General features: G+C 39.3%; 1 protein-coding gene across 3 annotated transcripts in view; it reads left to right on the forward strand.

Moving 5' to 3' along the window:
- Positions 1–25,100, forward strand: part of rbm26 (RNA binding motif protein 26) — an 89,940-nt gene that overhangs the window by 24,168 nt on the left and 40,672 nt on the right. The window contains exons 6-11 of one of the 3 annotated variants that reach the window (XM_078545941.1): positions 2,369–2,626; positions 3,060–3,299; positions 4,554–4,697; positions 14,387–14,527; positions 18,200–18,341; positions 22,246–22,405. In XM_078545941.1, the coding sequence (XP_078402067.1) occupies positions 2,369–2,626; positions 3,060–3,299; positions 4,554–4,697; positions 14,387–14,527; positions 18,200–18,341; positions 22,246–22,405 (1,085 nt within the window). The remainder of the gene's footprint in view (positions 1–2,368; positions 2,627–3,059; positions 3,300–4,553; positions 4,698–14,386; positions 14,528–18,199; positions 18,342–22,245; positions 22,406–25,100) is intronic. The other 2 variants (XM_078545943.1, XM_078545942.1) reach the window with 2 other exon arrangements.

A 25,100-nucleotide genomic window follows, 5' to 3' on the forward strand; every position in this document is an offset into this window, starting at 1 on the left:
AGGGGAGAATATGCGTTTGTTCTTTATAACCTTTGATACCGTATGTACTAGATCAGTTGATGAGGTGCTTGCAGTGTAGAAGAATAAGCAGGAAGTGTGACTCCAATTGGGTGGTTACAGACAGGTGTCTCTGATAACTCGGGATGTTGTGAATCTTCATTTTAGACAGTCATGACAAACTATATGTTTGAAAAGCTTTTCATTCAAATTCATTAAATCACTTAATTGCTATATAAGATCCTAAACTTCTACTAAAAAGGATCGCACAGGAAGATTATCCAATAACTTTTTTTGTGATGTAGTGAGTATGCCACAAAATTACTCCACAAGCTGCAGAAATGTCATGGGGTAGCCTCGCCTTTTTTTCCCTGTTGCATTGTGTATACATGTTTTAATTTGAAGGGACTTGTGGTGGGACGGGCTTGACGATGACTGTGCTCTCCTGACTGGCCTCCCATGTTCTGTCCTCTAAACTTGAGCTCATTCAAGACTCTGCTGAAGATATCCTAATTGTCACCAAGCCTGGTTCAAACGTTCCCCCTCTGCTTGCTGACCTACATTGGCTGCTATTTTAAAGTTCTCATCCTTGTGTTGAGATCCCTACATGACCTTGCTCCTCCTTATTTCTAACCTTCTCCAGCCCAACAATCCTCCGAGATCTCTGCAGTCCTCCAAATTTTACCTGTTGTGTATTCCCAAATTTTTATAGCTCAGTTATTAGTTATTATGCCTTCATCAAGGCCCTAAACTCTGGACTCCCTCCCTAAAACTCTACGTTTAAGCCACTCTTTAAAACATACCTCTGACCATGTGTTTGGCCATCTGTTCTTGTATGGTTCATTAATAATTTGTCCAGTAGTGCTCTTGTGAAGTATTGTATTAAAGGTGTAATATAAATGCAAGGAGTTGTGCTGATCTGTGTTATGTACAAGGTACAGATTTGTTGGTGTCCTGCAGCTGAATTTTCCATGGCTCAGTCATGCAACATGCATACAGTTGCTGTTTGTGCATTTGTTGCTGACTTAGCATATGCTCTTCTATCAAAATTATTTTGATGTGCGTGAGTTGGGAAAATATTTTAAAAGATAAATTTTGAGTTCACTCGTTGAACTATGAATTGAGAGCTAAAGTTTTATGTTGTAACTCTAACTTGAGGTGAGTGCCTTGATCCCACAACAAATCTTACAGATTAAAAGAGATGTTTGAATCCATATGGATTCAAAGAATGATGCAGCACAGGAAAAGGCCATTTATTCCAACATTCCTGTGCTAACTCTTTGAAAGAGGTATTCACAATCTTAACTGAGCAATTGAGGAGAGATGCAGGATAAAGCAGAGATGAGACATTTAACTGGCTGAGAAAGACAAAATCTGTGAATGGATTTCTGTGCAATCTAATGCTAAAAGAGCTAGCAAAAGTTTGATTGGTTGAAAAATATTGCATATCACAATGGTAGGTGGAAAAAAAATAGCTTGGTTAACCATATGGTGTCTTCCTTGCTGTTCTCTATTTTCATTTATCAGTTGGCTTTGTTTCGACTGACTATAACTGTAGAGTGCACTACTAGCCGATTTCCCGCAATTACTTTTATATATTACTAAAAAGAGAAAAGTGTTGCCAAAGCTTTTTGTGTTGCACTCAGCAGAACAAATGTAGGAATGCCAAATTTCAAACGATCACTACAATTTATACCACCAGAGAAAAGGGGTTCTTATTGGTTGGCAAGTCGGCCGAGCCGTTGCCATGAAGAAAGCAATGCAGAACTTAGGCTTCCAATGCTTGCTGGTAATTCAAAAAAGGCGCAAGGCTTGATATATTCCTTTTGTTTGCAGAGAATGGGCCCCTGCATATGAATATATGTCTCCTCTAGCAAGCATAAATGAACCACGTTACAAGCTTGACTCCCCAAGTCGAACCCCTTTTCCCCTGTAATATAAATTGATTGTTTGAAATTTGGAAATCTTGCATTTGCCCTGATCTGTGCAAGACTAATAGCTTCAGCAACATACCTCTTTCTTTCTTCAGTAATATTCAAGTTATGTACTACCAAACAACTGTTAGTTTTATGTAATTCTGTTCATTTCAGAACATGTTTGTTGCTGTATAATTTAGTGTCCCTGGTGCAAGTGGCACTCCAAGGAAGTCCATTAAAGCTATCAATTTTTATTTAAAAATATTTCATGTTGTATATGCTGTTGCATAATTAATATCTTCAATTGTGATGTGTAGGTGTAATAATCTTCTTTGTAACTTCAAAGGCTAATATCTAAAATCACAAGTGTGAATTGTTTCTATAGCTATGACTTTCAGTAAGTTCTAAAGAAATTGGCGAAAAGGTTGGGATTTTAATATTGGATCTCTCTTTAGAGCGGGATTCGGGAAAATCGAAGTATGACCTTGACAGGACAGAATCATCAGAAAGTGGCTACACTCCCAATACTGTGCCAAACTTGACATCTGGCCATTATCCTGTTCCTACTCTGAGTAGTGCAATCACAGTTATAGCACCAGCTCACCATGGCAACACTACTACAGAAAGTTGGTCAGAGTACCATGAAGACCAGATAGATCATAACTCGTATGGAAGAGGACCACTTCCAAAGAAGCGTTGTAGAGACTATGACGGTAAGCCAGGGTTATTATGATGTTAAAACAGATTGTCACCCATTTAAGCACAAACTGCATTAAATTCAAATGCTGTAACTGTTGCTAACTTGATTTGATATTGGGGGAGATCAGAAGAAAAATAACCTTGTATAGGGAATGGAAATGCAGTACATACTAGTTAATGGGTACTTATTAATGGGAATGTTCACTAAAGCACAACACTTGGCACAGGCACCCATTCATTCCCTCCATTCTACTGTGTTTGCTTAACAGGAACGGCTGGATAAAGGGAATGTTTCGCTCACAGCAGTGGTGTCCCATTAAGAGGCTTCTACTGTACTGTATTGTTGAAACAACTATGCATTATACATTGGCACAAAGCTTTCTTTTGATGTGTTGCAGATCATTTTAATTTTATGTGCTTTACCTTTCATTTCTTTGTGTTTTACAGAGAAGGGCTTCTGCATGAGAGGCGACATGTGTCCATTTGACCACGGAAGTGACCCGGTAGTGGTAGAAGATGTGAATCTTCCAGGCATGCTGCCTTTTCCCTCGCAGCCTCCAATAGTTGAGGGACCAAATCCCCCTGCCCTTCCTCCACCGCCACCCATTCTGACTCCTCCACCTGTTAATCTCAGGCCTCCAGTCCCTCCACCAGGACCATTACCACCAAGTCTGCCTCCTGTTGCAGGTAAAGTATAAGATTTCTGTTTATGCCATCACTTTGAAAAATGACAGCATAAGCACAGAGCATTTGAACAGAATATGTTGTTGGTTATCAAGCCATTGGCTAGCATGTACTACTTTTGTAAATACACAAGTGGATGGCAGTTGAGAACAAGATCAGGCACAATTTGAAGCCCCTCTCACTTAAATAACCCATTGTTAGATTTGTCCAGTCTTCCGCACAATAATGGCCATTTGGACAAGGTCAAAGGAGGTAACAATAGCTCTTGCAAGCATCGTACATTGAAGAGTTGATGCCTTCGGGAAGGGGATTGGGAAGAGAGACAATAAAAAAGAATGGACTTTTTCTTACAATTTGTTGTATTTGCAATAGGTGAAATTGGGACTGTCACCCAGTGAAGAAACAAGCTCAAGACTGTGTCCCTCCAAGATCTTGTACCCTTTTTATACCTTTAAGAATCATGATCTTCCTTTGCTGCCATGATATATAAGGCATGGCCATGGTTTCTGCATGTACATTTTCCTTTGGATGCCTTGTGACCTCAATTTCTTTCTCTCTCTCTTTCAAAACAGGACTGCTATCTGGCCAAGAAATCTTTTGATTTCATTTGTTGTGCCAGGTCTCAAAAATGTTGAATTTCAGCCAAAATCTGTTTTTAAAATAAGTGTGTCTGTTTTGGAAATAATTAACAGATTAAATATTTCTGTTTCTGTATTTCAGCCTTGATTCAGTGGAAGCACTCTTGCCTCTGAGTCACATTGTTTGAGGGCTCAAACTCCACTCCAGAGACTTGAATGTGTAATCTTGACTGAAATACCAGTGAGAGAGTGCTCCACTGTTGGAGGTGCCATCTTTCAAATGAGATGTTAAATCAAAGCCCTTTTTGCCTGCTGAAATATGGGTAAAAGATCCCAAGCAAATTTTCCTGGTGTCAAGTGCCATCAGTTATCTTTCAAAAGACATAATCAAAAGCAAATTATCTGATTATTTAATCTCATTGCAATTTGTGGGACTAGGTAGTATGAAAATTGGTGCTGTGTTTACCTGCAAGAACAGTGATCACGCATCAGTGACTATGAAGGAAGTGAGGCACCATGGGCCCTGAAAGGTGCTATTTTAATGCAGGTTTGTTTTTTGAATGCCTTTGAGTTAGGTTTACTCTCAAGGTTTTGTTGAAGTATTTTGTTTCGAAAAACCTGCTCATTTATAGTCTTTTCAAAAGAATGGTTGGAATTATAAATTTGCTTTTCTTTCTAGTAGGCCCCCCACCACCATTACCACCACTTCAGCCTCCGGGAATGGATGCACCCCCAAGCTCAATTACTAGTTCAGTGCCTCCTGTTGTTACATCAGTGATTCATCACCAGCCTCCTGCAGCACAGCCTCCTCCATATACAGCAGGTAAAATAATTAACTTTTTCTTTAGCTTTTAGGCCAATTTAGGTAAGACATTCTATTCATTTTTTTTAAAATGGTGAATCTGAGGTTGCTGACATGGATGAGGAAGCTTTGCTTGAGCTGGATCAAAGCACAGGGGAATGTTGTATGACACAGTATATCTGGACGAAAGAAGTAAGAGACTGCTTAATATCCTAAGCATGGATGTGGACTTGTGACCAGCTGAAGAGATGGGAATTGGGAGCACAGGGGAGCTTGATCAAAATGGTAGAGGTATATCGAGTGGGATGCCCAGGGCTCCACAATTGCACATTACAGAAAGTGAACAAGAAATTTTTGAACATGAAGGGCAGGTGGCAACATGTGCAGTGGGTGATCTGCAATAATGTTTGTGGGTAGGGTATGGAACTTTTAACTGATGGTTAGATGCTGTACAAATTGGAAGATGGGCAGGTTATTTTGCAAGGATAAGACCAATAGTCTTAAATCTGTGATGTATACAAAAGGGCGCAGTTGATTATATATTTTTAATATTGACCACTCCTTTGGCATAACATGCAATGTTTATTTCTTTCTAACCGTTTATTCTGTCTATTAAAAATGAGGTAATGCAAGGTTATTACAGTCACGCTTTTATCAGAATTCATTCTGCTAAATTGAAAATTTTGCTTCTTGTCCAATTTACCATGATCTTAAAAGTAACTCCAGTTTGCCTGACTTGTCTGCATTCTTGTATTTGGTAACTTGCAGCATTTCAGTGCTGTAATGGTGACGAGGATGATTGATATGCATTGTGCTTTTTGTTCGAATTGACTTGGACGATGCATAGATATCATGGCTAAAACTTTGATTCGTTGCGTGGGGCAGTATTTTAATGGTGAGTCCTAGCATATAGAGTCGAAGGAAGAGAAGATTGTGGGAAGCAAGGAATGGCACAACTTTAGACCCCAAGACAATAAAAGTGTGCAATGATATGACTATAATGCCTACAGTGAAAAAGCAAGGAGGATTGGAGAATATTTAAGATGGCAAGTAATTGAAATATCAAATGCATGCAATATAATTTGGTGCTGTTTTAAAAAAAAACGTACTGAGTATTTGTGTTTAATTGCAAGCTTCACTTGGTATTTAATGTAGAAAAGCAATGACTCATGTAGTCTCTACCCACGAGTCACCAAATGACAGATGCTGGCCCTTCTGGTGCCACAACTAAACATAAGAACTAGGAGCAGCCCCTCGCACTTGCCCCGTCATTCAATATGATCATGGCTGATCTCATTTCGGCCTCAACTGCAATTTCCCGCCCTCTTCCCATAACCTTTCAACCTGTTACTAATTAAAAATCTGTCTATCTCCTCAAATTTATTCAGCGTCCCAGCATCCACTGCACTCTGAGGTAGTGAATTCCACAGATTCACGACCCTTTGAGAAAAGTAATTCCTCCTCATCTCTGATTTAAATCCACCACCCCTTAGCCTAAAACTATGGCCTCTCATTCTAGAATACCCTACAAGGGGAAACATCCGCTCCACTTCTACTTTGTCTATTCCCGTTAGCATCTTATATACCTCAATTAGATCTCCTCTCATCCTTCTAAACTCCAGCGAGTATAGGCCTAAACTGCTCAATCTATCCTCATAACACAAACCCTGCATCTCTAGAATCAATCTAGGGAACCTCCTCTGATCCACCTCCAATGCAACTACATCCTTCCTCAAGTAAGGGGACCAAAACTGTGCACAGTACTCCAGATGCGATCTCACCAATGTCTTGTGCAATTGCAACAACACTTGCCTATTTTTATACTCTATTCCTTTAGCAATAAATGCCAAAATTCCATTTGCCTTCCTTATTACCTGCTGTACCTGCATACTAGCTTTCAGCGATTCATGCATGAGGACACCCAGATCCATCTGCACTGAAGCATTCTGAAGTTTCTCTCCATTTTAAATAATAAGTCGCCTTTTTATTCTTCTGACCAAAATGGTCACTACTTATCCACATTAAACTCCATCTGCCAAATTTTGTCCCATTCACCTAACCTGTCCATATCCATTTGTAAATTTCTTATTTCTTCATTGCAACTTACTTTCCCACCTATTTTGGTGTCATCTGCAAATTTAGCTATAGTACCTTCTATCCCTGAATCCAAGTCATTAATATAGATTGTTAATAATTGGGGCCCAAGGACCGAACCCTGTGGCACCCCACTAGTTACAGCTTGCCATCCAGAAAAAGACCCGTTTATCCCGACTCTCTGCTTTCTGTTGGTTAGCCAATCTTCTATCCAAGCTAATATGTTACCCTGACCAAAAGTTTGAGTCGCCTTCAAAATGTGCTAAAGTGTTCATCAGTATCTGTTAACAGCAATCAGGAAAATTTACAAGTGAGAATATCTAAGTGCTCTTGCTGCTTGTGACAGATTACCTTTCCCTTCTTAGCATCATATTTATTCTTGGGCTATTTCTAGTTTGGTGTCTTGGCTCTTATCCATCTTTTTGTAACTTCTAAATCTGATTTCACCATTGTCAACTTTGCTGCTGCCTATTCCCCTTCTCTGTAAATTCCAAAGCAAAGGAAAATAGTGAACCACAGGGAGACAATAGCATCGGATAATGTAATCTGCCATTTGCATATTGTCCTGCACAAAGCCTGGTTCAACTTTCTAAAACCCCAATATGGAAATTCAAAATCTTTCCTCTTCTGAGTGAATTTCTGTGCATCCCACATTCAATATTTGCAACAGAAATTCAACTGCCTCAGCCTAACTTTCTGAAACTTTTCCCTATCCACTCATCTTCCTCCTCACTTCTACCTACTTTTTTGATTATCTCTCCTATCATGCACAGCTCAATGTCCATTTCCTAATTCATTTTATTCTCCTGTCTTTGTAAAGTGACTTGGATATATTTGTCAGGAAAATATAATAATTTTCATAATGTTGTTGGAATTTATTGTAAAGCAAGAATTGTGTGTGTGTGTGTGTGTGTGTGTGTGTGTGTGTGTTAATTGAATTAAAGTCAGCTGATCTGAAGGCTATGATGTATCAAAAGAGAAGCTAGGTTTGAAATGCTTGCTAGGTAAACATGGCTGAAGTTATAGAATGTGAGGTGCAAAGGGAACAATTGCATTTTAGAAAACTCATTTTGAATTCGACTGTTCAGGGTATCGTGTTACTTGCCTGGGCCTTTTAAAATCTGTGTGTTTTACTGTTGCCTTAATGGCGGTGTAACTGGGAGTTAGATTAACTAGAGGAGCTAGGAGTTATCATAGTAGTCATTTCTAAATCTATGTTTGTGTTTAAGATCATTTATTTTATTAATAAAACTTTAATTTAGTTTTGTAAGAAACCTATAAGACTTGGTCTTATTACTACTGAATTCAAGGCGCACATCTTGAAATAAAATACAAATTGTAAAATAGATGAGGCAGCTGTTTCAAGTTTCTCTCTGACATTTGAACAAATCAGCATTTACCAACCGCTGTGCCAAAACTAAATTGGGGGCTCTTTGCAGGATATATTTGGAATTTCTGGCTCGGATTGGAGTTGTTGAATCTTAAGGTTAAGAGTACGAGAAGCACTTTGAATTCAGGAATTGGCGTGAGGATTTTTTTTTGAAGTGATGAGACTACAATATGGCTTTGGCAGTTGCTAAGACTTGTCTGGAAGTAGAAGTTATAACTTTGGTTGGTTTACAAAAGATAAATAAAGCTAAGTTAATGGAATTGGCAGATAAGTTACAATTGGGGTTACCTGCAGGGTTAAGGAAATCGGACATAATTGAAGGTATACCACAGCATTTGAAATTGGAAGGAATACATAAGACACCAAATTCTCCAAGGGGTAGTTCATTGGAATGGGCGCAAATTCAGTTGTAAATGAAAAATTGGAGCTCGAGGCAGCAGAGAAAGAAAAGGAAAGAGGGCATTTCAAAGGGAGTTAGAAATGGCGAGGTTGGAAAGGCAGGAAAGAGAACAAGAGAGAGAGAGAGAATTCTAGCTTAAACTAGCAGTTAAAAAAGAGGCGCCAAGAGGCAAGGAAGGACTTATTTCTAGTTCAGAACCCAGTGGGGAGACATTTAAATTTGTACAAGCTCTTCAAAAGTTTGAGGAAAGAGATGTTGAAGCATTCTTCATTTCAGTTGAGAGGTTAGCTAAAGAGATTAAATGGCCACAGGAAAGCTGGGCATAGTTATTACGATCCAGGTTGGTGGGTAGAGCACATGAGGTTTATGCTTCATTGTCAGAGGAAATGTTGGTGAACTACAATATGCATTCAAAATAGCCTTTTTTTGCCATGTGTTGGTTCCTGAGGCATACAGCCAGAAATTTAGGAATATGAAAAAACGGCCTGGGCAAACTTTTATGTTGAGTTTGAGAGAACAAAACAAAGTAATTTTGACCAGTGGATACGGACATTAAAAATAGAGATGACATATGCAGCTCTTGGAGAGGTAATTCTTTTGGAAGAATTTAAAGATTAAATTCCTTCGGTAGTGAGAACTCATGTGGACGAACAGAGGGTTGAAACAGTAAGATAAGCAGCAGAGATAGCTGATGATTATGAGTTAGTTCATAGAGCTAAACCTTTTGTTGGTCACTCTTTTAAATCAGAAGGGTAGAAAGTGGGAAGGTGAAAGCAAAGTGAGTAGTCAGAGAAGAGAAGGACTAGGTGGAAATTCGCAGGAAGTTTTTTTTTCAGACTAAAAAGGAAGGTGCTGAGGGTAGAAGTGACATTCGAAAGTTGAGGTGTTTCCATTGTAATAAAGTTGGACACACAACAGTGTTTTGGAAACTGCAGGGAAAATCTTTTTGGATTATTGGGGTGCAGAAAAGTTTTGGAAGTAAAAGTACTGTGGGTTCTGAGGTTCAGGTACAGGAAAAAGCAGTGGTTTGTGTACAGGTAAAACAGGAAGAATCAGTGATAGGTAAAGAAGTGGGAATGTGTTCACAATTTACCCAAGAGAATTCTAAGGAACAGGTTACAGAAATGTTTAAATACTTTGTATGTGAAGGGAAAGTCTTTCCGTGTGTACAGGATGGAGTAGGTAAAGGTAAAATTTTAAGAAACACAGGGGCTGGTCAATCCTTAATGTTGCGGGATCGTGATATTTGTTATTCAGAGGGAGTATCGCAGGAGCTGGTGATTAAAAAGTGGGCTTGAAGGAGATGTTAAACCTATTCCATTGTGGAAGGTAAATCTGTGGAGTAAGTGGAAAACAGGTGAAGTGATTGTTGGAGTAGTGGAAAAATTGACCATTGCAGGGGTTCAATTTATTCTGGGTAATGATGCAGCTGGGTCACAGATGTGGGTGATGCCTATGGTAGTTGAGCAGCCTGTAGAAGTGTTTCAACAGAAATGTTGCAGAGACAGCATCCTGGATTGTTTCCAGGTTTGAGATAACAGGATTACAGACTCATCGGTTGAAACAAGAAGAACAGTAAGTTCAAAGGCAGGGAGAAGGTGTGGAAGTCCAACCAGCTGACACTGTGTTTGATAACATTGTTCAGGAGGAAATAACAGAGGATAATGCAGCTGAGGTGTTTAATTCAAGGCATTTAGTGGAGTTACAAGAAAAGGATTTGCAAATGAAATAGTTATATCAGACAGCTTACTCAGAAACGGAGGCAGAATGTTATTACCTTAAGGGTAATGTTTTAATGAGAAAATTGTGGCCTTATCGTGCTTTAGCAAATGAAAGCTGGAGGGAGGTGCATCAGATTGTAATGCCATTTGGGTATAGAAATGAGATTCGGACGATTGCTCATGAAATTGGGGACATTAAGGCTTTAGACACAAAGATACAAAAACATTTTTAATGGCCTGGATTGCATAGGGATGTAGTCATATTCTGTAGAACATGTCAGGTGATGGGGAAACCACAAGCAGTAATTAAGCTGGCACCTTTAACTCCAATTCCAGCATTTGAAGAACCTTTTACTAGAGTCATGATTGATTGTGTAGGACCCCTTCCTAAGACTAAAAGTGGAAATTAGTACTTACTGACAATAACGGATGTGTCTACCAGGTTTCCTAAAGCAGTACCTTTAAGAAATATTACAACAAAGAAAATTGTGGAAGAGTTGATTAAATTTTTTACAAGATATGGTTTACCTAAAGAAATACAATCAGATCGGGGTTCAAATTTCATGTCACAGCTGTTTCGGGAAGTAATGAACAGTTTGGGGATAAAACAATTTAAGTCAACAGCTTACCATCCGGAGTCACAAGGGGCTTTGGAAAGATGGCATCAAACTCTTAAAAACTATGATAAAAGCATATAGTCAGGATTATCCACAGGATTGGGATAAGGGAATTCCATTCTTGTTATTTGCTATTAGGGACGTTCCTAATGCATCGACTGGTTTTAGTCCTTTTGAGCTAGTTTATGGTCATGAGGTAAGGGGACCATTGAAATTGATGCATGAGAAATTGTTGGGTCAAAATTCAGAAACTACTTCCTTGGGTTATGTATCAAACCTCAGAGAAAGATTTTACAGAGCATGTGAGTTAGCTAGGGGACATTTAAAAATATCACAGCAAGTGATGAAAGTGAAGGTAGACAGGAAAGCTACAGCTCGTAGTTTTGTTGCTGGGGAGAAAGTGCTAGTTCTGTTACCAGTACTGGGTGACTTGTTAAAGGTGAGGTTTAGTGGGCCTTACTGGATTGAAAAGAAATTGAGTGAAGTAAATTATTTAATAAATACTCCAGATAGAAGAAAGAAGCAGAGGGTGTGTCATGTAAATAAGCTTAAAAAGTACTCTGACAGGGATGAGGACCGAAAGGAGGTATTAGTGGTAATAGATGATGAGAAAGGGATAGAAATGCAGGATTCTGAAATTGATTTTCCTCTAATCAAATTGGTTAATGAGGGGGTACTTGAAAATTTAAATGTAATATTGAGTTACCTTCCAGACAAGTATCAAAGTGGTTTGGAGAAGCTATTGTAGTCACAAAACTATTTATGTAAATAAGCTGGGGAGGACAAATTTAACTATACATGATGTATGTGGAGGAGCTTCATCTTCGGTAAGGCAACGTCCTTATAGATTAAATTCGGCAAAGTTATTACAAGCACAGAAAGAAATCAAATTCATGCTTCAAAATGATATTATTGAGTCTAGTTGCAGTAACTGGAGTTCGCCTATTGTGCTGGTACTGAAACTGGATGGAACACAGCCTGTGTGTGAACTATTGAAAGGCGAATGCAGTGACAAAAGCAGATTTATATCCAATACCACAGTTGGAATATTGCATTGAGAAAAGTGGGACAATCAAAATTTATCACAAAGATTGACTTGCTAAGAGGATATTAGCAAGTACTGTTATCGGAGAGAGCAAAGGAGATATCGGCTTTTGTGATGCCAGATGAACTATATCAGTTTAAAGTCATGCCATTTGATATGAAAAATGCACCTGCAACATTTCAAAGTCTGACAAACAAGTAATTCCAGGTCTTAGCAAATGTGCTGTTTACATTGATAACTTGTTAGTTTTCAGTCAGATGTGGGAGGAGCATTTACAGCATCTGGAAGAATTGTTTTGTCCATTTGAAGAAGCAGCTAATTTGGTGATGAACTTGGCTAAAAGTGAATTTGCATAAGTGCAAGTTATGGATCGAGGTCATACCATTGGACATGGTAAGATGTCTGTGAGAGATGTGAAAGTCGAGGCTGTCGTGGATTTCCCCATGCTTACAACAAAATGAGAAGTTTTGAGATTTCTGGGCATGAGTGAGTTTTACTGGAAAATTGTACCAAATTTTAGCAATGTGGTTGCTCCATTGACTAAACTATTAAAAAAGAACAAGAAGCTTCAATGGACACAGGAGTGTCAAGGCATTTGACAGTTTGAAGACTGTTTATTAACTACAGCACTAATTTTGGCAGTACCCAATTATGCCAAACAATTTAGTTTGGCTGCTGACGCAAGCGATATAGACATTGGGCTGTACTGTTACAAGAAGATGACAATGGAATTGAAAAACCGATTGGGTATTTTTCACTAAAGTTGAATGAACAACAGAGAAGATATTCAGCGATTGAAAAGGAGACATTGGGTTTGGTGTTAGCATTGCAGCATTTTGAAATTTCCGTTTGAAATTTGTCAAACAATTGTTTATACAGACCACAATCCTTTCAAGTTTTTGGACAAATTTCTAGACGTGCAAGGCTATTCAGATGGAATTTATTACTGCAACCAATTAATCTACAGATTATACATGTGGCTGGATGAGAAAATCTGATTGCAGATGCATTGTCAAGAGTTTGAAGCTTAAAGGGAAAATTGAACATTTTAAAACCTGGACACTGGACTGGAATGATTCCTTTTGATACGAAGGGTTTGTGTATATATATTATGTTAATGCCTGCATCTGGTAATGTAATAGTGTAATAAGTATAGAAGGTAATGGAAGATGGATTTAGAAAATGAAGGCATCTTTTTACAGTATGACTTCATTTTTTAGTAGGAAGTGGGTGTCAGGAAAATATAATTTTCATAATGTTGTTGGAATTTATTATAAAGTAGGAATTGTGTGTGTGTGGGGAACTTAATTGAATTGAATTAAAGAGAGCTGATCTGAAGGCTTTGATGTATCAAAAGAGAAGCTAGGTTTGAAATGCTAAGTAGGTAAACATGACTGAAGTTTTAGGATGTGAGGTGTAAAGGGAACATTTACATTTTTAGATAAACCAGTTACTTGAATTTCAAAAGAGGTAGCGAAATGTTACACTTAGCCTGAAGAAGCCAAACAGTGTGTTTATTTTCCCAAAGCTTACTGATAAAATGATCAAATAATATGGAAGATTATTAGAAAAGTAGAGTTGATAAGACATATTGGGACAATGGGATTTATATAAAAACGGGAGAAACCTGTATAAAGGAGATGAGGTTGTGTATAAGGAAAGAAGGCATTCTAAGATCTAACAAGTGTGAAAAGCCTCTAAGCCTCAAGTTGCTGGCTACACAAACTGAAGTGAAGAAAAGTTAGATGTTTAAAGCACAGAAGGAAGTCATTTGGCTCATCTTGTCCGCGCCAGTCAACAAAGATCTGATTACACTAATCCCATTTTTCAGCGCTTGGCCCATGGCCCTGGAGGCTATGGCAATGTAAGTGAATATCTAAATACTTCTTAAATGTTACAAGAATTTCTGACTCAACTACCCTTTCCGGCAGTGAGTTCCAGACTCCCGCCACCCTCTGGGTGAAAAATTTTCTCCTCAACTCCCCTCTTAGCCTTTTACCTCTTACCTAACTCACTTTGAATTTGACTGTTCAGGGTATCGTGTTACTTTGCCTGGGCCTTCTAAAATCTGTGTTTTACTGTTGCCTTAACAGAGGTGTAACGAGGAGTTAGATTAACTAGGGGAGCTAGGGGTTATCATAGTAATTTGTAAACTTGTGTATGTGCTTAAAATCATTTTTTTTTATTAATAAAGGTTTAATTGAGTTTTGTAAGAATTCTGAGATTCTGTCTTATTACTAGTGAATTCAAGGCACACATCTCGAAATAAACAGATTGTAAAATAGTTGTGGCAGTTGTTTCAAGTTTCCCTCTGGGATTTGAACAACTCAACAGTTACCAACTGTGTATATGTACAATGTGTGTATATGTACAAACTGTTTTGGTTGAAACTGATATCACGACAGGATAATGAGGCTGGGTCTGCATGTTTCTTTGTCTATAGAAACCTATGAAACTGATGGATATAATCCTGAAGCTCCAAGTATAACCAGTACTTCAAGACCTGTTTACAGACACAGGGTACACAGCCAAAGACCTAACTTAATTGGACTTACATCTGGCGATATGGATCTACCACCACGAGGTACAGTAAAAGTTAAATACAAAAAAACTGCTCTGCAATAAGTAAAAAATTGGAAAACTTAGCCCTTGTGAAACTGGTACTTCAGCTATTTAAATTTAATGCATTTTAGTAGGTTGAACTTTATACTTAAGAGCACAGAGTGAAAGAGGTACTGTAAGGAAATGGTTAGGCAAGTTATGAGTACTGTGTACAGTTTGGATACTTAGTATGGAAGGGGCATTAAAGCCATTCAAAGCATACGATGTAGATTTAATGGGATGATATCTGGGATGCAACACTGGTTATGAGGAGAGACTTGATATACTGTGCTATGATTATTTCCTCCTGGTATAGAGATGGCAAGAGGAGGATCATTGAGGTTTGTAAAATTATGAAGCATTTGATGAGGTGAATGGGGGGCGAAGTTTTCTCTGGTTAGGAATCATTAGTTAGTGGGTTGGGGAGGGGGGTCATGAATTGCCAAATCCTGAACCATCGGAGCTTCATATTTTTATATGATCACTGTTTCTTCTCCCAACCCTTCCCATGCATTTTAAGAACTGTGTCCATGATTGATTGCATTAACATCATGGCTTTTACTGAAGCTTGGCTTACAGGTAGTGATGCCTTGACCCTCACTGAAGCTTCCCTATCTGACTATACTTTCCACCATCTGCTCTGCCAAAACCGTCATGGTGGCAGTGTGGCTCTTAGCATCAAATCACACCTAGGTGCCTTTCCCCTATTCCTCCTGATATGTTTTTGTGTACCTTGCTTCATCCAAACCCTTGCCTCTCCTTTAAAATTATTTCTCTCTACCAACTCTTTCTCCCACCTGAGTTTCTCACTGCATTGTTCTCACTTCCTCTCTTCTTTCCTAACACAGCCTCTGCACAGAATGTGTCCTCATCCAATGTGATGGCAGCTACGACCTCAATATGCTCTCCTAATTTTACTTCTCTCTTGTCCTCCCTTAACTTCTCTCTCCACATTAACTCTCCCACTACTTGCTATTGCCACCTCAGTGGTCTCTACTCCTGTTGTCTTCACCACCATCTCTGCTCCCTTGTTTTCCTACCCAATTACTGCCTTAAGGTTTGGGGGGGCTGGGGTGGAAGACTCTTCCTGCCTTTTCCCTGTAGCCCAGTAAATATTTCCTCTTCAAATAAGTTGAATAGTTCTCTTTTGAAAGCCATGATTGAATTTGCCCCACCACACGCTCGGGTCATGCATTCCAGATCCTAATCATTAGCAGCATAAAGCTTTCCGTCATGTCACCTCTGCTTCTTTTGCCATTCACTTGAAATCATTATCCTCTGGTTCTTGAACCTTCCACAATGGGAACACCTTTATCCCTATCTACTCGGTCCAGACCCCTCATGATTTTGAGCACCACCTATCAAATCTCTTCTCAACCTTCTCTCCCCTAAGAAAGCCAACCCCAGATTCCACCATTTATCTTCATAACTGAAGTCCCATGTACCCAGAACCATTCTTGGAAACCCTCTCTGCACCTTCTCCAGTGCCTTTACATCCTTCCTGAAGTATGATGTTCAGAACTGGCACAATTCTCTAGTTGAGGCTGAACCAGTGTTTTATTAAGGTTCACCATAACTTCCTTGCTTTTGTACTCTGTTCCCAAAATCATCTATTTGGCTATTCCACATCATGCCCCATCTGCGTGCCCACCTGCATTAACCATGAACACTCATATTTCTCTTACTTCTTTCCTATCTCCCCATATGCCATCTCTGAGCTGAGCTTATCCACGCGACTTGCCTCCTATTCTTTTGACTCCATTCCCACTAAACTGTTGATTACCAACTCCTCTTCCTGTCCCTAATACTAGCTAAAATTGTAAATGGTTACCTTGCTTCTGGTACCGTTCTCCCTTTTCAAATCCATTGTTGTTGCATTCATCCTCATTTTCCTTGGAAATTACCTTCCCTTCTCCAATGTGCCATTTTTCTTTCAAGTCTTTGAATTTGTTACTGCATCATTCAGCAAAGTGAAACTGCCTTTATTTGACTTCTCATGTTTGCTTGATTTGTTTCAACTACAATTCGGGGATAATGAATTCTTCTCATTCACGCAGTGTCACTTCTGGAGACAAGTATTTATCCTGGGTCCCTTTCCCATTCCTCATGTACTTGCTGTTCCTCAAGACATCCCAATACATGGGGTTGTACTCCTCATGTTCATTGACAACTCCCAGCTCTTGTTTCTTTCACTGTTCATATGCTTTTATCCCATTTGTCCGACTTCCAGTCCTAAATGAGCTGCAGTTTCCTCCAGTTAAGTCTCAGAAGACTAAAGCTTTGCCCCTTCACCAAATTGAATATCACATAATCTCACAGTGCAGAAGAGGCCCTGCGTCCCATCGAATCTGCACTGACACGTGAGAAAGACCTGACCTACCTACCTAATCCCATTCACCAGCACTTGGCCCATAGCCTTGAATGTTATGACGTGCCAAGTGCTCATCCAGGTACTTTTTAAAGGATGTGAGGCAACCTGCCTCCACCACCCTCCCTGGCAGTGCATTGCAGACCGTCACCACACCCTCTGGGTAAAAAGGTTTTTCCTCACATTTCCCCCCCCCCCCCCTAAATCTCTTGCCCCTCACCTTGAAATTATGTCCCCTCGTGACTGACCCTTCAACTCAGGGGAACAGCTGCTCCCTATCCACCCTGTCCGTGCCTCTCATAATCTTGATCAGGTCGCCCCTCGGTCTTCTCTGTTCCAACGAAAACAACCCAAGTCTATCCAACCTTTCTTCGTAACTTAAATGTTTCATCCCAGGCAACGTCCTGATGAATCTTCTTTGCACCCCCTCCAGTGCAATCACATCCATCCTATAATGTGGCGACCAGAACTGCGCACAGTACTCCAGCTGTGACCTCACCAAGGTTCCATACAACTCCAACATGACCTCCCTACTTTTCTAATCTATGCCTCGATTGATAAAGGCAAGTGTCCCATATGCCTTTTTCACCACCCTACCAACATGCCCCTCCGCCTTCAGAGATCTATGGTAGCCAGTTTCTCCGTTTTAAGGTTGACCCTAACCTTTGCATTCTATTTGACCCTATATCCTCTCCATCATAAGGGGGCTTAAGTTGGTGTCCTTTAACATCTGCCTGTATTGTAACCTGTAGTATGTTCTGTTCACCCATCACTTATGTACTTGCAGGTCTAATTTGGCTCCCTCAGTGCCTCTCTTGTAAATTCTTATTCTTGTGTTAAAATCCCATCATGACCTTGCCCCTCCTTATCTGCATAACCCCCTCCAGCTCTTTAACTCTCGAGAGCTCTGCATTCCTCCAACTCGGGCCTCTTCAGTTTTCCCCATTCCCTTTTGCCTACCATGTTGGTTATGATCTCAGCTCTGGAATTTTATTTTTAAACCTCTCTACCCAATCACCTTTCTTTCCTCTTTTAAGTTGCTTATTAAAACCTATCCCTCTGACCCTCCTTTAGCTCAGTATCATTTTTTGCCTGATTATACTTTTCTGAAGCAGAGATTGTTTTTACTGTATTTAAAGATGCTGTGTAAATGCAACTTTTCATCTTTAATTACTGCCTCCCATACACCCAAAGTATTTCAATATGTGAATCATGAAAGAGAGCAGCTTTTAATTGAAGTATGTTTTGGTCTTGAAAATGACCATGTTCCATCTGTTCACATTCTAGCTGTAAATATAACTGTGAAAACAGAAAAACCAGCTAACAACAACAACATGAGAATAGTGGTGGATTCTGAGTCCCGGAAACGTACAATAGGTGCTGCTGCTGCTGCTGAAGGAGTACCTGCAAAGAAATCCTGGTTTGACAAGTAATTTCCTTAGCATTGCAAATAAACTCTAAATTTATTGTCACTGATAAGAGTACTCTTAAGTTTGGGGTGGCCAAGTAAAATTCCATCAGTGGTTCACCAATGAAATGAGTGGTGATGCTTTGCCTTTAAGAAATGTGCACGATATGGCGCATTGATTTTGGTTTGTATTATATGCTTTTTATAAACCTCATCTTTTCTCTCCCATTATTGCCAACAGTTCCTCATATTTAGCTACATCTTATTTAAAAACATAGGTTTCGGCATCATTAAGATTTTTTGCAAGTTTCAGTTGCTAGCTGTATTGTCTTTATTGTTGATTTCTTTATTTGTTGGCTGAAGTTTAGCTTCACGTTGTTTCTGTATCAAATAATTTTGGTGATGGCACATGACTGAGATGTTCTTTGTGAAAAAGGATTGAAAATTTGATCATTTTCTCCTGATGGTTCATCAGTTTCATATGACAGCTGAGCCACAAGGATTGGCAATGTCCTTTGGTGTAATCCGTGGTCTCCATTGAATTAGTTGGTCCCATTTGATTGGAGTAAGCATGCTGTAGTTCAGACATCCTGAAGTACGGTGGGAAATATTAGCCAAGGTTCACACAATTGCATACTGCCCACTGACCCTTGCTGGAACTCTGCAAATGTGGATTGAGCACTGCAGCTTGTTTTTCATATCCCATGGAGAATAATGTGAAGTAGTGGGAGGATTTGTGGACTGTTTAACAGTTTGATGGACTAAGAATGCTCCTTCCATGGTTGCAACCATCTTTTTATATCAGCTGATAAGAGTGGTTGATGCTATACTGCAGGAAAATTTTACAGGCTTCCACACCCCTACAATCGGGGAGGGCAGGATACACCCACATCAAAACTCAGTGGAATTGAGTATCCCATTGAACACAGAGTCATAGCTGGAACCCTATTCTCCCTTCAGCAGGACTTGGAACATAGGACTTAGGAGCAGGAGTAGGCCATTTGTTCCTTCGAGCCAGCTCCACCATTTGGTAAGATTATAGCTGATCTGGTGGTGATATCAACTTCACCTTCCTGTCTGTCTTTCAAATCTCTTGATTTCCTTGTCTATCAAAAATCTACCTAACTCGGCCTTGAATAAATTCAGTGTCCCAGCCCCTAAGGCTTTCTGGGGAAAAGAATTCCACAGACTAACGACCTTCTTGAGGGGGGGGGAGAAATCTCCTCATCTTTTGACTTAAAAGGGAGATCTATTATTCTTAACCTGTGTCTTCTAGTTCTACTCTCCCCCACAAGAGGAAGCATTCTCCCAGTATCCACCCTATCAAGTCCCCTCAGGATCTTACATGTTTCAATGAGATCACCTCTGATTCCTCTTAACTCCAGTGGGTATAGGCCCAGCCTGTTGAACTTTTCTTCATAAGATAAGCCTTTCATCCCAGGAATGAGTTGAGTGAACCCTCTCTGAACTGCTTCAAATGTAATTATATCCTTTTTCAATTAAGGAGATCAAAACTATACACAGTAATGTAGATGTGATCTCACTAACATGCTGTACAACTGTAGTAAAACTTTCCTACTTTTATATTCCATTCCCCTTGCAACACCAACATTCCATTTGCCTTACTAATCACTTGCTGTACCTGCAAACTAACTTATCTTGATTCATGTACCAAGACACCCAGATCCCTCTGTACCACAGACTTCTGCAATATCCCTCCATATAAATAATATACAATTTTTTTCCTTCTTGCCAAAGTGAACAAGTTCACATCTTCCTACATTATACTCCATCTGCCAAGTTTTTGCCCTCTCATTTAACTTATTTCTATCCCTTTGTAGACTCTATCTCCTCTTGACAATTTACTGTCATACCTACCTTGGTGTCATCAGCAAATTTAGCTACATTTGATCTGCTCGTCCAAGTCATTGATATAGATTGAAAATAGTTGAGGCCCCAGCACTGATCCTTGTCCCTGTGGTATGCCACTCATTACATCTTACCTACCTGAAAATACTCTCTGCTTTCTGTTCTCTGACCAATCCTCTATCCTGTCTGGAGCAGAGTTCAAACTGTGCACCTTATATCTTTTTTATTTGTTCATGAGATGTGGGCGTCACTGGCTAAGCCAGCATTTATTTCCCATCCCTAATTGCCCTTGTCACATTGCTGTGGGCCTGGAATCACATATAGGCCAGATAATGACAGCAGATTTCACCAGATGGGTTTTTACGACAATCGGCAATCAAACTTTTAATTCCAGATTTTTATTAAATTTAAATTCCACCATCTGGTGGGATTCAAACCCAGGTCCCCAGACTATTACTAGTCCAGTGACAATACCACTATGCCACCACCACCTCCCCCTGTTGGTGGAAATGATAGCACCAAACCAAAAGTTAGTTCTGCCTGCAGAGTTCAGTTGTCTTCCTGCAACTCATTTCTTACAGCTCCTAAATTGATGATGCCCACATGGGTAATGAGAGGGTGGTGGCTTTCCATTAAACTGTTCCACAGCAAGGAACCTCCTTCCGGAGAAGGGAGAAAATTGTTGAGAGAAGAAGAAAAAGTACTGAACAAGAGATGGAAGCAGGAGCCTGTTCTGCCATTCAGTATAGTCATGGCTGACATTGGGCTTCAACTCTACTTTTCCTGCTCGTTCCCTATATCATTGACACCGTGGGAGACCAAAAATCTCTCTATCCCAACCTAAATGTAGTCAGCAATGGAGCATCTACAACCTTCTGGGCCAGAGAATTCCAAAGATTCACAACCCTTTGAATTGTGAATGAATAAAGTTCTCCTCATCTCAGTCCTAAATGATCAGCACCTAGTCCTGAGACACTATCCTCATGTTCTAGATGCCACAGCCAACAGAAACAACCTCAGTGTCTACCAGAAGTAAAAGTGAAGGGATGGGTGCCATTGTTATAGGATAGTGCCAAAACTGAAAAAAAATGTCAGTAAAGAGTTGGGGAAGATGAGATAAACCAAGAAGTTGTGGCTAGGTGATTCTAAATGCTTCAAAAACCTCTAATTTGTAGAAAGCAAGGAAGACTGAAGGCATTGTGTTTTCCATTTTGAGATTCTGGCAAATACTGTTTTAATACTGTTTTGGACTGAGAGCTCTCTCTTTTCGACACAATGTGGACTTCAGTTTTGGGTTAACAGGAAAACTCAGGAGCATATTTGTAGAACCTTGCCAGTATGTCATTTGTTTCAACTTCCATAGGATTTCACTGAAATAATTGTCATAACTTGCAATTGCCTATTTACCGCCAGACTAATGTGCCTTGTTTCAAAAATGTGGTCATTAGAAAAACCAGACGATGAATTTGTACTGGGGGTAGTAGTTGTCTGAAACCATTTGGAACTGAATCTTGTGGTTGTTTTTATTTTTATGGTTTCCAGTTCTTTCCAAGGCACAACGTGTTTTCTAGAATTAATGATGAATAATGTCATTCTTGTTTTTAAAAGGCTCATGTGATTAGTCTGAAAAATACCTTTGCAAGTTGGAGGAATTTTGCAATCAACTTTGGGCCAAGACCAGTTCTCAAATTTATGGCTTTCTTGGAATGGATTCCTTGGTGTGTGTCAGCAGTGGAATCCATTTCTTTCAGCAACTTTTCAAAAACAATTATTTATAAATTGAAATAGCCACTGGTGCTATATAAAAGGAATGCTGCAAGGATCTGGCTATTTGGACAACCAATTCCACATTAGTAGCCCCAGGAAGGTACTCAGCTTCGAATGGCTCTGGATATCCAAATAAGCAAAGTACCTAACTGCCAAAAAACATGGGAGCCTTAATCAACATGTGGATGGTTTTATTCAGTAAAAATGTATATAAAACATGTAGACAATAGTTTTATGCGGTTAACTTTTAATAAGTACATAGATTAACGTGATCTGCTTGTTTCAACAGGTCAAATTTCAACAAAGCAAACAACCAAGGATTTCAAAAGAAACCACAGTACGGGATTGAAAATACCAAGCTTGAGCTTCGGAAGGTTCCACAGGAGTTAAATAACATCAGCAAGCTCAATGAACACTTCAGCAAATTTGGAACAATCGTGAATCTGCAGGTCGGAATTTGTGGGGTTGGGAGAAAACTATTCTAAAGGCCTTCACAGCCAAGTCTAGCCCTGTTTTCACCCAATGTCTGTCTGTCTGCATTTTATAACAGAGACCGCTGGTAGCAACCTGGAGTAGAAACTCTGGTTAATTGTTCCCTTCTTGGGTTCAGGGTTACTAAATCCAAATGAAGCATCTCAGTTGCTGACCTGCTTAGTTTGCCCAACTAAGCAAATTCCTGCAGTTAACTTTGAGACCTTTTGATGTATTAGTTGTCATAGCCTTTGGAGAAGGTCCCTGAATGATGTCGGTTTCAGGAAGTTTTTTTCTCTTTGTTGCATCTGTAGGTGGTGCTGTGAGCATCAAATTATATAATTGAATACAGTGCCCAACATATGACCAATCCCAAAATGAACCCTTAAACCTTGGGGTATTTCTTTCTTCACAAAAATGTCTTTTCAATTGTAGCTGCCTTTTGAATCTGAAAACCTGAACTGAACCATGACAGCACCAGTATCCACTGACAACTATTATGCAGAAATTCCTTATAACGTCTCCTGTCTTCTTCCCTTCTAACCAATTTTTAATTTGGCTTGCCAAAGTTTCCTCCTTTCCATACCTGTTGTTTTTTCCTCTGGTAATCTCCCTTGTGGCACTTTGTCACAGACATTCCTAAAGTCCATTTGCACTATATCCACTGCAATTCTGCCATCTTTCCTCAAAGAAAGCTGAGGTTCATCTATCACTATTGCCCATTTAGTGTTGCTATCTCTAACTATTTTTTTTAAATCTTAATTTTATTCTTACATAAAGATTCTTTACATCCATGGTAGGAAGAGTTTAAGCCAACTGGTCTGTGATCACTTGGATTAGCTGTCTCCCTTTATAAAAATGGGGAGTACATTGCCGTGACTAAGTTTGCTAATGATCCGCCTCAGTGCTGACAATGAATCACCCAACCCTGGTAGAACAGCTGTCGCAAATGCCTGTGAACTGAGTTTCTCTGCAAATATTCTTGATGCTTATTGTGCACTTTTTAGAAATGTTTTTTCTTTTGCCAGTGATTTCAGTGTTAAATGACTTGTCATTTAAATGCACTTTGTATTGAGAAACTCAGATGGGTTTGTATAAAAGCGCTTATAAACAAGGTGCTTGGGGACATTCCAACTCCTGCTCTCAGTTTGCGAATCCAATGACTTTGCATTACAGCGTGAGGTTTCTTTTACAAATCTAATGTCTTGGCCTAGCTAGCTCACCTGACAACCTACTTCAGCTGTTGATTTACTCTTGAATGATCTTGAATTAAGCTTGACTTCTATTTATCCATAGTTTATCATGATGAAGATGCAATTTTTTTTAAGGAGATGTACCCTTTGTTGTACGTCACATAATTGTATCATGCTTGAATTTATGACAGGGTCCTGCCCCAGATTTTACAGTAGGTATTAAAACGCATACTATTGTTTAGCCATTAATATTAATATCAGTTAATCTAACAAATTTGACTAGAATGTGGACTCACAATTGAATTCTGGCAGCATGGAGGTAAAAGCAATCTGAATTCCCAAGGAAGAATATTTAAAGTTGTATGCGTAAAGCAGAACATAGCCTGCTTGAATTGTGACCTTCTGGTTTTGTCTTCATAGTTATGTTCGTTCCACCTCTTAGAATACATAGGAATCTTAAAATTACTTTGTGGTAAATGTGTTTTTTCCCTTCACTGATGCTGAAAATTGCATGCTTCTCTTGAAGCTGTTTGTGATAAGATTGCATTTTACATGGCAATATTTCTCAATTCAGCTGCTACTGTTGGTTAAGGGTATGTTTTGTGGTCAGTTTGCATGGTCATAACTAGCTTCAGTCAGGAATACAAACTTTCAAAGCTGCTGTTTCATTTGAGAGAAAATTACAGTTGATTCAAGTTAATTTGTACGAGTCATACAGAGGGAGAGAGAAAAACCTTGCAGTTTTACAAGAATCTTCTAAGGAAGTCCAAAATATTTAACATAACAATATTTCTCTCATTCATTACTGCCTAACTTTTGGAACATATCTGGAGTCTAGCTTTTGTTTGTTAGCTTGGCATAATTTTCCTTCATCTTTAATTTGTAAACATTTTTACAGAATTAGTCATATATATTTTATGAACTATTTTGGCTGAAAAACTAGTTCCTTGCTGCCAGCAGGTGCCACTATAACCTTGTTGTCAATGAAAGCAGTCTCCACCATGTGGCAAAAAATTATACAGCATGTAACATTCAACAAATTAGGTTATAAATTGTTCTTGCTCGCCAACCAGCACTTAATATATTTGACATTCATTTGCCTGTTATTTTAGTCGGGCATTAACTTGTGTTGATGAAAACCGTTGTTAAATTACCAGACGGAGACACATCATGCAAACTGTTTCAACTTTTGTTTTACTTCAGTAGTTTAAAACCAATTTCAGAATCAGTGCTAATGATATACGAACATATGAAATAGGAGCAGAAGTAGGCCATTCGGCCCCTCGAGCCTGCTGTGCCATTCAGTAAGATTATGGCTGGTCTGTTTGTATTTCACGTTCTACATTCCCATCTACCCCCCAATAACCTTAGATTCTTGTTAGGCAAGCGAATCAATTTACTTTTTCCTTAAAAATATTCAGTGGCCCCGCTTCCACTGCCTTCTGAAGCAGAGAGTTCCAAAGTCGTACAACCCTCAAAA

Source organism: Cetorhinus maximus, chromosome 7 (assembly GCF_964194155.1).
Source record: "Cetorhinus maximus chromosome 7, sCetMax3.hap1.1, whole genome shotgun sequence".
Lineage (NCBI taxonomy): Eukaryota > Metazoa > Chordata > Chondrichthyes > Lamniformes > Cetorhinidae > Cetorhinus > Cetorhinus maximus.